Raw genomic sequence first — 16,133 nt, forward strand, 5'->3', positions numbered from 1 at the left:
TTTTATGATTTCCAAAATTCGAAAGCCTATAACCAAATTCATTAATATCATATCCAACAAATACACATTTATTTGATTTAACTTCCAACTTGATTCTATTTTAAGAATTTATATGTGCAAATGCTTCGCAACCGAAGTTTTTGAGAAAAGAATAACTCACCTTCTTACCAGTCCATGCTTCCTCCAGAATACCACAACCCAAAGGAGTAGAGGGACCTCTATTGATCAAATATACAACAGTATTGACAACCTCATCCCACATGTTAAGTGCAGTCGAGCATGCAACCCCATGTGATGCAAGGGCATCCGACACGTGAAGATATTTTGAAAATTCTAGATTATTATATTGTAACATGGCTTGGTGAGCCATTTCAATAGTTTTGGATTAGTCATGATACATTTCGTGGTCTCTTTATTATAACTAGAACTTAATCTAATTGATGTTGAAAACTGTTAGAGAGTCAGTTATAAAGTTAGTTATCGGATTGTGTTCTCTTCAAGATATTTATCTCTGCAATAGAGAACCGAGAAGGTAGTGGTGAAGTAAGATAGCGTACAATGTAGGATAAAGGGAAATCGATGCAATCAATCGAATACAAAAAGAATGAATAAAATAGACTTTTGTATTTACATCTGATTATCTCTTGACTGTGCGGATTTAAAAAGGTTATGTATTGTATTAGAAGCCTCTGTTATTTGCTGTTGGTTCAATGATTCTTCAAATTTATTAATATTTTCATCAGTGAGATCATGAATTTCTTTGTCAAGTATAATTGGTTATACAATGAGTTATGTTTGATTTCTTGAGATTTGTTTGGAGATATCAGTGCATAGAATTTTGATTGACTCATTCATCATTTTGTTGCATTCTCCGCATCATATTGGTATCAAAGCACAGCAAAAGGTCTGGGAAGAAGATCTAGGATTTGGCAGATCACTTTGGGGAATAATTTCACCCCTCGACAGCAGTAGGTGGGAGCAAAGAACAATGGATCACAGGTCAACTCTTGGGGCAAGAGTTCCTTTAATGGTGGGGAGTATGGTGCAGGAGCACCTCAAATATTCAAGCAATAGTTGAAGATTATAAAAACTGCAAAGATCCTCAAAACAAATCAAAAGGAAGGAATATATAAACAAGGTCATCAAATCAATTGGGCAGTCTTGGAACCTATAATGATGCTAAAATAATATTAGGTCTTCAAGATAGGTTTAGGTATAGGAAAGAGTTTAATGTTTAATAAAACCATTGTATGGCTTTTCAAGTTCAAACATTAAATAAAAAAAGGTAACGGCTGGTTTAGAGGGAAGCTTAGTTTGTAATAATTTTAAAATACCCAACTCAACAATGATAGTTGGTTGGAGTAAGTTATTATATGGTGTCTTATAAATTGGAAAGTCTCTGATATAAAAAGAGAGAAAATATTGGAAGACTGGTATGTACAGACTCATGAACAGCAATATTAAAACTTAGATATTTTGCAATTCAAATTGCATATTGTGGTCCGCAAACTGATTGGTTGGCTCTACAAATGCATTAATAAGGTTTCCTTCATCATTCCAAGTACTTTGTTGATAACTTTCCTGTTATTATAGGTTTGTTGTTACGCTTGTTGCAGAACCAGTAGATTTCTCTTAATTATTTATTTGTTGTAGTAGGTTTTAAAGGAAATGAAGATCTTTCCATGAGGATGAAGGCCTGATACTCATGGAAAGAGTTATTCTAACATGTATGATATATTACTAACCAAGCAGATGCAGAATTAAACAAGATAGGAATTCTACATCCTTCATTCATCATTTTGCTACATTCTCAAACATTTACATGCAACCCAAGCCAAGGAAACAACATTAATATCCTTGTCAACTTTCCCTTACAAGAACAAAGGGTCATGTCAAATAGGCCAAGGAAGGATCGATAGCACTAGGGACCACAGACATCTAGAAGGCAACACAAACACAAAAGGTCTAGCAAGGCTAGCAGAAGTATCTAGGCTAGCAAGAGTCTAAGAGGGTATGTGAACAACAAAACCAGTAGACAGAAAAGACACAGATTCTGCTCAATTAGGAACACTCCCACTAGGAGCAGCTACAATAGAGGCAGTAGCACTAGGAACAAAAGCAGAGACAAGAGTATCAAAAATAGAAATACCCTATGAAGGGCAGTCGTTAACAGCAATGCATAGAAAACTCTAAGCAGTAACAATATAAGTGTCATGAGAGTTGCCAACCACCAATGCAACACCATAATCAATAGCATGAGCACATGGCACACTCTGGGCAAACACCTGAGAAAAGGATTTCTTCCAAATGTGTAATGCTCATAAGAGACACCTTTCCATCAAGAAATATATTTCTTCTTGTTTTCCATCTTGCTATCTTAAAACATCTACAACATCTGAAAAGGATGCCCTTATAGTCAAGTGATTGAATCCAAGACCCCAAAGAAGAATCCATTCTTATGTCAGCAAGGAGGCCTTTAGAAACATCCAAATCAACCAAAATGCGAGCAAAAATAGAGTGCTTAATATCGAAAGATTCATCATCGATCATTAGAAAGTCCACAAGAGCCTCATCAACTTGCTTAGGACTGAATCCACCCATAGATGAAGGGAAAGGTTGGGAAGCCTTGCCCATATAGCAATCTTAATAGTTCTGGCGAAGGATTGAAATCAAGATGACAAGGTTTAATCACAACATGTGTTTATCATCCCAACTACAGAAGTGATCTCGCAATATCTTAGTTCTATCTTCCACAACCTCAAATTTTGCAATGAAGTAGCCTTTCATCATTGGGAAGATGTGAATCATATGTAAAAAGATTGATTCCCAATTTTGGGAAATACATTCGTGCAACTGAGGAAGACTTGGCCGCAAACCTCTAAATCTACAAATAACATGAGAAACAAAAGCAGAAGTGTTGTTTATAACCTCCTTCTCAGCCTCAAAGGAAATCTTAAGGGCAATAGGAGTACAAATCAAAACAACCCCCACAACGAGAGAGACCCCAACAAATGACAAGACCCAACAAGCAGTAACACCCTAGTAAACGACGAACCACTAGGAAGACATCTAGAGTCAACACCAACAAATAGGGAAAACCCAGTAGATAGAGCAGCACTAGCAGACCACCCACAACAAGACCAAATCCATAATCCAATTCAGATCCAAGTGAAGCCCTAAAAGCGGAAGAAGTCAAAACCCATTAGGAAGCAAAGCCCTATTAGAAGATAGAACCCTAGCAAACAAAGGCACCCCAACATGAGGCAAAACCCTAGTTGAAGGCAAACCACCCTCAAGAACTCTAGATCCACTACCAGGAGAAAACCTTAACATCTCGCCTATTGCTAAGTTGTCTTCAATTAGATTTCTCCTATTCATTGGTGTAGTGCATGATTTTGAGGTGAAGTAAATGAATGTCAACTACATTCTTACATGATTATCACTATAGGGAAATATTTATCCACTAATCAAAGGGATTTGAAGTAAAAGGAAAGGATCATCTAGTATGCAAGTTAGAAAGGCTTTCTGTGGTTTGAAACAATCAGCCTATATGTGCTAGAAAAAGTTTTATTCATTTGTGGTAAAATCGGTCTTCATTAGAAGTAAGGAAGATAATCAAGTTTATTTGTTAGATTTATTGATAATTAGATACTAATCTCTACCTCAAAGTGGATGATATGTTATTTTTCTCTAAGAAAAAAGGAGTGGTTAGGAAGCTTAAAGCTTAACTTTCAAATGCTTTACAAATGAAGCATTTGGGAGCAACCGTGCATACTTGCAATGGAAATCATAGATGAAACAAAAAGCTTTGTTGACACCAAGTGCATATATTAAGGTTGTTTTAAGTAGATTTAATGTGGTTGTGAGCCAATAAATATTCCTTTAGTTGCAGGCACTATTCTTACATTAGACATGTTTTAAGATCACTTATGTAGACTTCAATATTCTGCAGTTGGGAAACAATGTTGGTATCAACTATTTTTCTTATGGCAACCTTCCTTCATAGATGAATCACTATTCCTGTATGATTTTTTTAGACGTGGAAGATATGCAAAATATATCTTTTAAAAAAACACACACATTTGTGCTTAGGATTTCACCAAACCTGACTTCTCCATCATAGGCTTCATTTATAGAAGTCAACTTTGATGTTAAAGAAAGAAAATAATATCTAAGGGAACAATTTTGGGGAGATCATATTGGGGTCATTTTGCTCCACATACTGTGATGAATGTACAGTCAATTTCATACGTGTTGTGATCTATAAATTAATTTATGCAGAAAGGAAACAAATTAGTCTTGGGATATTTAGGTAGACTGAAAAAGGATGGTGGCTATTCATGTGCACACTCCACAATTGATCTAGCTGCAAATATTGTTGGTCAATGAGCCTAGATCATAATCAATGGTGGCCTGTAGATTCTTTTAGAAGATCTTTTGGAAATAGGGCCTGAATTTTTTGGTTTTGTTGCACTCGAAGTGTTATCATAATAGAGAACCAAAATGACAAGTGGAGTTGAGTTTCTGTATCACTCTGATTGAAATGACAACAATATCTATGAGCATCCAAGGGAACAATTTTGGAGAGTCCATGAAGGGATCATTTTGCTCCATATATTATGATGAATGCACAATCATTTTCAACCTTGTGATCTATAAAATAATTTACGCAGAAAGGAAACAAAGTAGTCTTGAGAGATTTAAGTAGACTGAAATAGAATGGGGGCTATTCATATGCAGAATTCACAATTGATCTAGCTGCAAATATTGTTGGTTGATGACCTAGATCATAATCAATGGTGGTCTGTAGCTTCTCTTGGAAGACCTTTTGGAAATAGTGTCTGAATTTTTTGGTTTTGCTGCAGTCAAAGAGTTTTCAAAATAGAGAACCAAAATTATGAGTAGGGTTGAATTTCTGTGTCGCTCTGTTTAGAATGACATCCCTTTCCTAGTCTTCTCCCAAAATCTGTGAAGACATGGGCATGCTCTCCCTAAAGTTTACAGAGATGGGCATGGTCTCCCTGAAGTACTCAAAACATTTGGTCATTAAATGGGCTCTATGAATGAAGCAAACATGTATCTATCCTTACATGACTTATAATTATTTTCACACAATATGCATGCAGTTCCAAATTTCTTCTCAACCCAGGGTCACTCATGATTTGAAATGCAAAAGCTTACTTGACCATTTTTTTTATGTAATATTTGGTATGGTGGACAAAAGCCTTTATCATGCTGAGTTCAGAACAATCCCATTTATCTTAGCATTCACCTATTTCAAGTAAGCCTGAAAGCATGTAAACTGTGAAAATTAAAATTTCACAATTGTTTGTGAAAGCAAATCTTCTCAGCAACAATTCAGCATAGGTAGGAGTGATGCCAGACACTCTCAGTGTTAAAGAAAAGGAGGAACCCTGCAATAATTTACAACAATAAATGAATGAAACACATCTCCATCCTATCCTAAAAATAGCTGAGCATTTGAGTAGGCTGCAGTACAGCTTTTGACAGAACTTGTTGAAAAGGGAAAAGAATCAGTTAAAATATGCAACTAGAACAACCAAATGACCGTCTCTCATTACTGACAGCTTTATTTTGCATGCCAATTCCGTGCTCCTTTAAAAAATAACATTACAAAATTTTACACCTCATTACCCCATACTTAAGATGTAGCAGAGATTGTAATAAACAGATAAAGACTGGAATGTTGACTACAAATGCTGAACAACACCAAACCAGTAATTAACTCCTTCGATCCGAAGCCACCCAGTGGATAACAAGCTATAGTTTGTGACATTAATAATGTTAGAACAAAACAATTAAACTATATCACCAGCCAAGTAGCAAAAGCTTTAATAGAGCCATTCGAATATATAGTCCATTCTTTGCTTGGCGAAAATATGCTGCTCTTGGATCAGAATCCACATCAACAGTTATCTGCAGACAAAATAGTGTTAGTATAATACAAAAAAACTAAAAAAGATAATATGTACAACATCTACCATGAATCATCAACTAGAGAGGTCACATTTACAAGACATCCTGGCCATCTTTGTGACATAATCAATGCTTTTGAAGATAAAGTGCTAAAATCAGTCACCTCATCAAGCCTTGGAAGAGGATGCATGATGACAGCATGCTTCTGTAATGCATTCATTACATTCTTATCAATGATATACTTCCCACGAGCCTCATTATACAAATCTGTTCTCTCACCAAAACGTTCACGCTGAATCCTAGTCTGATAGACAACATCGCACTTGGAAGCCACCTCCATCAGATCTCTAGATTCTTCCCAGTCAATTCCCTTTGAAGTGAGATAGTCCTTTATATCATCCTGGAAATATTGGAACATGTGAAAATGTAAGCAGCAACAACAAAGAAGAAAGAATGTAAATAAAATGCAACTGGAATACAAAAAAGACGGTTTTTCCATACCTTTAAAAGATCATAGTAATAATCTCCTTTAATTTTTTTATCATTCTACTTGAATCACTTAACAATGAAACTAATGACATACAAGACTTCCAGAGTAGTTTAAAATTCATAGAAACAGATATCTGAAAAATAAAACCCAATTAATCCTGAACCTAGAGCCAGCCAAATTTCCCCCCGAACAATCCAAATTCATAAAAAAATTGTTGACTAATCTTTCACATTATTTCCAATGACATTTTTGCATTTAAATCACATTAAAATCAAATTAAAGCCCCTAAAAAATGGCAAAGAAACGTAAAACATCCCTGCAAAAGCCTACAAAATCTTACAGAAAACTCACGAAATTGACAAAAAACTCAGAAATATGGTTGATTCCAGAACAGAAGCAATGTCAATGCGGAAACAGCATAGAAATAATATGTAAGTTTGTCTCTTCAATTTTCTCTCCAACCTTCAGAAAACCCTAAACAAAGGAGCGAGAGGACCAATGGCAGTCATCAACGAAATTTGAGAGGGTCTCAATCCTTCCAAATTGCAAGGGGTATTCCAGATAATGTCAAAACAGCTAATGAATTCATTCTAAATTGCGATTTCAAAATGACCTGTACTCTTTCCATGCGGTTTAATATATAATTAATATTATTATGCACTATATAAGTGGTCCTGGAAAGGGGAAGCAGCGAACCCCTAAAGTTTATAATTAATATTATAAAGTAGTTTCAAAATTTAAATTATTAACTACTTATCTACAAATAGTTATGGAATAAATTATAAAATAAAAATAATGTCAAATGCTCCCCTGAGTTTTCGGGATGGGGATGCCAGGGGACAGCAGGATGGGTTTCTAGGACAGCAAAAAATTTGCTGACTTTGGGGACGAGGAACGGCAAACAGGGACAGCAAAAGTGACATTTTTGTTTTTTTTTTTTTTTTTTTGTGTTTAAAATTGGGGACGGCTGCAAGTCCCCAGTGAAGTCCCGGGACGGGGACTTCCCTGTCCTCAAAACACTGGCTTTTTTGGGAGGGACGCATCCCCAGGGAACACTGCAAATTTATAATGTATATGTTTTTTTTTAATTTTTTGATGAATAGTCCCTTCTTTATATTTAAAAAAATACAATAAAGTTACATTTTCACAAAAAAAAGGGGCCGGGGGAAACAGGCCAGAAATCATAATATATAATATATCCAATTTTTAATATGTGTGTGTGTGTGTGTGACTTTTAAATTATAATTAATTTATTTAATTTTATCACTTATATTGGTCTCCACCTACAATACTAGTTGCCAAAATCAATGTCTTGTTGATCTTTTACTTCAACCAAACAAATGTATTTGATTGAATTATACCCCATATTAAGGACTTGCCAATTGTCATTATGGAATATAAAGCATTGCAACTGCAGAATATGATTTGATAAGCTTTCTTAAATATTGAACTAACCCTACAAAACGCCTTAGCTCAATCACAATGAAGTCCTGGATAACTTCAAAATGGTTTCCACTTCTAATATATTCCACTTTCCTATAAATTGCTAACAGTCGCTAGATTGTTGTCTAATAAATTTTGTTGAAATAAGTAGCTGCAATTGAGATCTTCTATACCTCTTTTGTTCTCTTGTGCTCCTTGTTCTCTACTGAGATCATATGTTGCTTATTCTGCATTAGATTTAATCTTTTGTTATTGGCTCCATCTGAGATTATGCTAGACTCAAGTTGTGTTTGTGTTGTATTATTTTCTCGCAATGCATGTATTGAGTTCAAGTAGTTTTGTCAAGGTTCTTGTTCACGTTAGAGTGGTGTTGTCATGATTCAGTTGTTTCTATTCACCGTTTTTCTGAAGTGGCTCTGATTAATCTTGTGAATAAACCTTAGGCGTTGAATTTGTGATGTCCCCTTTCTAGAGCAAGATATCAATGATAATAAGAATTAAATAATAAAATTATATATACAATTAAACAATATTGATTAAATAAACAATCATTTAATATAATATCTATTTAAATTATAATTATATAAAAGAAGAATATATTATTGAAAATATTATATATGATATTATTATGAACAATAATATTAAATAAATAATATAACTATGAATAATATTATAATCAAGATTATAATAGATGCAAATAGAACAAAACTGGAGATTTAAATTAATAAAGAAGATATTATTAAAATAAATTTGAGGATTTGTTAGGGATGATGAATTCGAAGAGACACGAAATGTTACAAACGCAACCCCACATCTCAAGGCAAGGTATATAGAGAGTATTTGTTATCTTCCAAAGGCATCCGGGACTGAAAAAATTCATATACTTAAACAGAAAGGGTCCACACAAAATCAGGCAATTATTTATTGCCATGAATAGTTGCCAAGAATAATATTTGATGATTAATGTTTAGCGCTAGATATTGATTTAAACTTCTTTGGAATAAAGACAATATTATTTTATTTCCATCTCTTGTATTTAATGCAAAGCATGTCGAGACATGAACTCTCTGCTTATTTGGGTTCTAACCTTAGCCAAGGCGTGGGTGATAGTTCTGGCAGCAAAGCATAGACGACACAGACTTTGTTTGCTCAAGGAAGTGATTAATAAATCTTGCTCTGGGTTTGATTTGAGACATATATCAGGACTCTTACTTGCACCTAAGTTACTGGTTCGGATTCCAGTTCATATGCAGGTTCAAGATTCAGGTTCGACATTCACTCAAAAAAAAATTGGGCTGGGTTCCGGTTCATATGCAGGTTTGACATTCGGGTTCGAAATTCACTCAAAAAAAAAAATTGGGCTGGGTTCCAGTTTGTTTTGGGTTCGTCTGTACAAGAATTTTTTTTTATAAAAAAAAAAAATTATGTAGGCTAACTGCATTTTGAGCATAATTCACATATTCTATTTATTTCTCTCTGCTCTAGTAATCCATAGAATGCAAATTACAAACACCAAACAAGTGTCATAACACAAATCCATTTATGATACTATGAGTTGCAATTATGAACTATCGTATAATATTATATTACATAATATCCACTTTCTAAAATAGGATTAATAATCATTAAAAATACATATATATATAATATAATATTTTAATTATACATTCGTAAATATTAATAAAATTAATATAACATTATAATAAAACCAGATTCATAATTTGTGTACTTCTTTGGACTTTGTTACTTTCACTCATTCCCAGGGAATGGAATAGTATTGCTGATTGTTTGGCAAAGTGGGCTTCTAACCATATGTGTAATTGGAACATTGTTGATAAGACTCAACTTCCGATGGGCTTGTCCCATCAACTTGATCACTTGGTTGATCTTGACAGGGCTGTCTGATGCCCTTTCTCTGTTTGTACTTGTTTCTCTTTCAGCTTGAATAAATTTTCACCCCTACTTTATTTCAAATCATACATATGGAAATACTCATAATATACCATGCTATTTATTAAGATAAATATAACTACAATACAATACTTATATATATTATATATCCTGTATATAATATTAACTGTCACATATCGCCAACTAAACTAGTCAAGCAAAGACTATGACTGTTCGGGTGTAATGCATCCAGTTTGAAGATTAAGTTATATATATTCATCCATATCAATAAAATATGGCATTGGGTGCATCTAGGTGTACCAAATAGGGGTTGAACAGGAGGGAATCACGTCAAACAAAGAAATACAGCAGGGATAAACGATATCAAAGCCGCATATAACTTGCAATGCCATGGTTTTATCCCTTTTTGGCTTTATATCTATTGAATAGATTGGGTCTCTCTCTCTTAAAACTGAGGCCCTCAACCATCACCAGTCTAATTTCCATATCATTCTATGCTACTTCTACAATTGACAAGGATCATTCTGCAGGTTATAAGACAAAATTAGAAAAGAAACGTAGCGGGGATAATAAAGAATCAGAAAAGAAATACAGCAGGGATAAGATAAATTATTTTGAAAAGTCAACAGCAACCAAACTTGCTGGTCATTCACACGAATTCCGTTTGGGCTCGATGTTTTTTGTCCTTCTTCACTGAAGAATTGCCATAAAGTCACCCATGGTCCTTTCCAACATATAACAATCGAATTTAGCAGAGTATAGGTGAATTTGCAACGAATTCGAGCCGAATTCAAATTTGGTGCGAATCGACTCCCAAATTTGGGGTTGCAGGGACGAATATGGTAGCTTAGCATTGAATATTCATGTTAGCATGGAGCTTCTTATGTCGTCTCTAGCTGTTACTTCACCGTGAAATACTTGCATTGGATTTGGACTTAGCGAGAGATGCTTGCATTGGGTTTGGACTTAGGAAGTTTGGCGTAAGACTTGCCATACTAGCCACAATAATTTGTGAACTCTTGAAGTTACCATGTATTTTCTTGCTGATCTCCAAAATATTGCTAAGCATAGGGGTTCAACCAATTTTTTCCAGATTGTTTTAGTCATAATTCAAGACTATGGCTGGAAACTGCCTCCTGTAGCGGCATCTCTTCCTGGAAGCATGAGATCTGGTCCGGTTAGTTTGGTTGAATCACATCAAGTTTGCTTTGAAATTTCAAGAGAAACCTAGAGGACAATATGCTCATTCTCTGCTCGACGATATCCAAGTTAGAATTGTTAGTTGTTGTCGATAAATTCTATATTGTAGCCAACGGGTAGAGTCGTATTCGAACGGGCGCATGACGGTTGTGTCAGCTGGCTTGATTGTTGTCGGTGATTTTGTACTTTGTAGCCAACGTCATCGATAAAGATTTTGTAGCCAACAGGTAGATTGGTATTGTTATGTGGCTAACAAACTCCTTCGGAAAGGTTCGGCGGAAAGTATTTATACCCTGTCTGGGATCATTGTAAATCATCTTATCCTATCATATCTTATGCTCTATATGTAATATTCTAGCATATGCAAGTAATAATCTACGAAGTTTGTTGTCCATGTTTCTATTGTCTGTATGCATTACTTTAATTTACCCGTACAATAAACATTAGGCACCGTTGCCCGATGGACCTAGAACAAAGGCTGGAATGAAGACTAATGCCGAATCAACTGAATAAAAATAAGAACAAGGTGAAGGACAAAGATGAAATTTGTACAGCTCAAGGTAATTTAATTCTGGCATAGCAGACAAAGCAACGAAGGAGATTCCAGAAGATTGCCGACGGAAACAGGAGCGCGGAGGAATTGTTAGAGGAGACTCAACAGCAAGTGGAGTTGGTGGAAGAAGCACAGGAGGAGTTTTTGAATTTGTGTTCGCCAAGGGAAGAGAATCCAGACGAAAGAGAAGCGACTCGCATAGCTCAGAGTGTCGAGGGAGCAAGAGCATGGAGTGAACTCTTCATCTAGGATACACTTCTGCCGGGGACAACTTCCGAAGATCCTTCTTCACCAAGGTTCGCAGCTGTTAAGACCGCCAGTGTGGGAGAGAAGGCGCCGGTGTGGGAGAGCAGACTACCGATGTGGGAGTGCAGATCGTCGATGCAGAAGTGCAGACCGCCGGTGTGGGAGTGCAAAGCCACAGTGTGGGAGTGAACAGCTCCGATGTTACAGGTCCGAACAACGCCTGTTTTCATAATCCAGTTGTGATGGCAGGACCAAAAGAAAAGCTGCCAAAGTTCGATGGCGATGGTACGGCCGATCCCATTCAACACTGTAAAACATGTGAAATGATCTAGAGGGCAAATGGCATAACTGATGAAGACAACTGGATGAGGCAATTTCTGGCAACCCTACAAGGTGTGGCAATTGACTGGTTTACTTGTATAGATCCGCAAAAGCTAAACAGTTGGAATAACATTAAAAAGGAGTTTCTCGCAGAATTTCAACTGTTGCACAATGATAATGAAATTGTTGGTGAGATCTTCAATACCAAGCAGGGGAAGAATGAAACTGTTCGTGTCTACGCCAGGAAATTAAAAGATTTGATAAATAAAATAGAAAATAAGCCAGCAGACGGACTTCAGAAAAGATGGTTCGTGGAAGGCTTACCCCCGAAGTTGCGGAAGAAAATGAAAATTGTGTCGCCGTCGTCATACACAAAAGCATACAATAGAGCACTGAACTTGGAAAGCAAGCAGAAGATGAAAAAGAAGAAGAAGAATAGGTCCTCTGACTCCGATGACGACAAGTCCTTGGGAGAGGATACTAGTGATGATGAAAATAGTAGCAGGAAGGTTCGCGCCCTACAAAAGGACATGATCCGCATGATGAAGGAGTTTAAAAATATGCAGAAGGAGACAAAGGGCAATGAGCTGTGGTGCACGGAGTGTAAGACTGACGGTCATACTAAAGGATCCTATCCAAAGAACCAATTTTGCGACATTTGTCAAATCATGGGCCATTCGACAAAGGAATGTCCCTTTAACATGAAGACCAAAGGATCTCTGCAAGTACTTCTTACACAAGAGGCTTCACCGTCAGGGAGTAGCGGAAATACCAATAATGTTGGTGCTACGTCGGGAGGACACAGGAATAATAGACGTGGGCAGAATAACAATAACAATAACAATACCAGCAAAAGCTGAATCCAATATGATGCGAACAGATGGCCGATCGTACAATGTCGTGCATGTAACTTGTGGGGGCACTTTGCCTGAGAATGTCCAACTGCAAATACACCCAAACTATTATGCAGATGGTGCAGACCTGGTGACCATGACGATGCCAAATGTTCAAAATCTGGAGTAAACTCTATCACTAACGGGACGGATGAAGAGGTTTTGGCGATTACGCGGAGGCAAGCAAAAGAGTACTCGGACCCAACGGAGGAAAAGAGGAAATTTGGAGAAGTGCGGGCGAAGATTGAAAAGGCATCACAGGTGGAAACATCTCAGTTGAAGGACACCACTGACACTTCTGCAAGAAACTTCGCAGAACAAAACATTGTACGGCAAATTTTGCAAATGGAGATACCTGTCAAGATAAATGATTTGTTTCTTATGATACCCCAGCTCTGATCTGCTCTCACAAATATTGCACCAACTCCGAGGATACCAGGAGAACAAGGTAGAGGGAAGGAAAGTGTTGCAGGCGGAGAAGACCAAATGTTGCAAGCCCTCACATTTGACCGACATCGGGCGGTTGTCGAGATGGGGATCCTCGGACATGTTCTCACAGACACAATAGTCGACGGAGGGTCCAGCGTAAATGTCTTACCCAAGGAGACTTGGAAGAAGTTGGGGCAGCCGACATTGTGGCACCCTACATTTTAGTTGCTCACAGCGGACCAGCACGGCATTAAACCTCTAGGCGTTCTGATGGCAGAGCCGGTAACGATTGGCACACAACCGTTCCTACTGGACTTTGTCGTGATCCCATTGAAGAGAAAAGGATACGACACCATCCTTGGCCGCGGATGGCTTATTCAAGCCAGAGTCAAACACGACTGGAAGAACACCTTATCACTGGAAAGCAAAGGCCGACGATTTGTCATTGATCTGCACACCCAAATGGTTGGGGAAGAGGCCCTGTCATCAGATTTCGAAGAAGAGGAGGATGAAGGCAGACAACGCATGGAACCAGATCAGGAAGGAGTCCTATGGTTGGACAGAGGCTCAACAAATGACGATCTAGACTCAGTGAATGGCCTCTTCCACTGGCAGATGAAGGACTACGAACTGTTTCACACCTGCAATGTACTGTCAATTGAGGAAGGTCCGAGGGGAGATGCATTCCCAAAGGCATTCACCAAGATGAAGGAAGGGGATGCACTGTTGGATGTTACAACTACTCATACATTCAGTAAAGGGGAGACAATCAAGTATAATGAAGCCACACTGCAAACAATGAATTTGGGCGATGAAGCAAAACCGAAGACCATTCTGGTAGGAGATAATTGGGATCCGATACTCAAAGCGGCAACATTCAAGATATTTTTGGAATACAAATATGTATTCAAATGGACATACAAGGACCTGAAGAGCGTATCGCCAAAGTTGTGTGTGCATCGCATCCCATTGATCGAAGGAGCACTACCTGTACGGAAGTGACCCTATAGGATGAACAACTACACGGCACGGGTTACGGAGGAAATCAACAGGATGCTCGAGGCCAAAATTATTTTCAAGGTGCAGACAAGTGAATGGGTGTCGCCTATAGTTATCTCACTGAAGAAAGACACCACCCAAATCCGGATATGCGTGGATTTTCGATGCCTTAATGCAATCACGATCAAGGATCCCTTCCCAATTCCATTCACAAACAGCATCCTAGAGGTCGTCGGACATGAAATTTACTCTTTTATGGACAGGTTCTCTAGATACAACCAGATCTCTATAGCGGAGGAGGACAAATTGAAGACCACGTTTGTCATCGAAGATGGGGTCTATGCATACAATCGAATGCCATTCGATTTGTGCAACGCGCCAACAACCTTCCAGCGGATTATACTGCACATCTTTGACAAGATGTCCATGGGAAACTTCAAAGCATTCCTCGACGATTGGTCTGTATTCAGCGTAGAGGACAAACACCTCGCAGCACTTGGTGAATGTATGGAGAGATGTCGCAGGGCGCGGCTAGCATTGAACCCCAAGAAGTGCAAATTCATGGTTCCGCAGGGAAGACAGCTCGGACACATTTTCTGTAAGGATTGAAGACTGACCCGGACAAAGTGAGAGTCATCCTGAAAATGCAGCCATCCACTAATGTGACGGAGGTAAAGTCTTTCCTCGGACATATAGGCTATTACAGAAGATTTATCAAAAATTTTGCCAAGGTGTCATACTCGCTAGACAGGTTAACCTGCAAAGGAGAATCATTAAAATGGGACAAAGAGCAGGATGAGGCGTTGAAGGGCTGAAGTACGACTGGCTACGACACCCATCTTGGAGTATCCAAATTGGAATAAGGAGTTTCATGTTCATGTCGATGCCTCCAACTATGCGATCGGAGCAACCCTGGTGCAAACAGGTAGCCACGGGTTGGATCACCCAATATACTTTGCCAACCGTTTGTTATCAAAAGTGGAGCAGAACTACAGTACGACTGAACGAGAAGCATTGAGAATGGTCTACGCCGTGCAAAAATTCCGTCATTACTTGCTAGCCACACCGTTCGTCTTTTATGTGGATCATCAGGCCCTATTGTACATGATCAATTAACCTGTCATTCAAGGGAGGATCAGCAGATGGCTACTTCTGTTGCAGGAGTTTACCTTCAAAATCATTGTATGACCGGGAAAGAAACATGTCAGTGCTGACCACCTGTCCAGGATCAAAACAGGGGAACCAGCAGAGGGTGTAAATGATGACTTTCTTGACGCACAACTGTTTCAGATTGCAGTACTGTCGGAATGGTACACGAGTATTGGAGAATACCTGTCAATAGGACAGTTTCTCAGTGAAATACCAACAAATGAAAGACGCAAGTTGATAATCAGGAGCCGTACCTTCCAATTGATCCACGGCAAAATGGGCCGGATCATATTCTTCAACGGTGTGTGTTAGAAGAAGAGATACCGCGAGTGTAAAAAGAAGCACATGAGGGTCTAGCAGGCGGACACATGGGACCTAACACCACTGCGCAGAAGATATTGCTCACACGATTCTGGTGGCCGACCGTGTACAACAACGCACGGGAATGGGTCATCGGGTGTGACACTTGCCATCGGGCCGAAAAGCTGCTAAAGAGACTTCATACCACTTAACCCCTCCCATGCGCAAGAACTCTTTGAGCGGTGGGGATTGGATTTCATTG

General features: G+C 38.1%; 1 protein-coding gene across 2 annotated transcripts in view; it reads right to left on the reverse strand.

Annotated features, from left to right (window-relative positions):
- Nucleotides 1–5,552: 5,552 nt before the first annotated feature.
- LOC149540939 (aspartate carbamoyltransferase, chloroplastic-like) overlaps nt 5,553–16,133 on the reverse strand; it is a 96,774-nt gene continuing 86,193 nt past the window's right edge. For both annotated transcript variants that reach the window (XM_089802008.1, XM_089802009.1), the window contains exons 5-6: nt 6,101–6,337; nt 5,553–5,937 (exon numbers count right to left, since the gene is read on the reverse strand). In XM_089802008.1, the coding sequence (XP_089658134.1) occupies nt 5,830–5,937; nt 6,101–6,337 (345 nt within the window). In that variant the 3' untranslated portion in view covers nt 5,553–5,829. The remainder of the gene's footprint in view (nt 5,938–6,100; nt 6,338–16,133) is intronic.

This window comes from Cupressus sempervirens, chromosome 9 (genome assembly GCF_028749045.1).
Source record: "Cupressus sempervirens isolate cs-2001-9-10 chromosome 9, ASM2874904v1, whole genome shotgun sequence".
In the NCBI taxonomy this organism is placed as follows: Eukaryota; Viridiplantae; Streptophyta; class Pinopsida; order Cupressales; family Cupressaceae; genus Cupressus; species Cupressus sempervirens.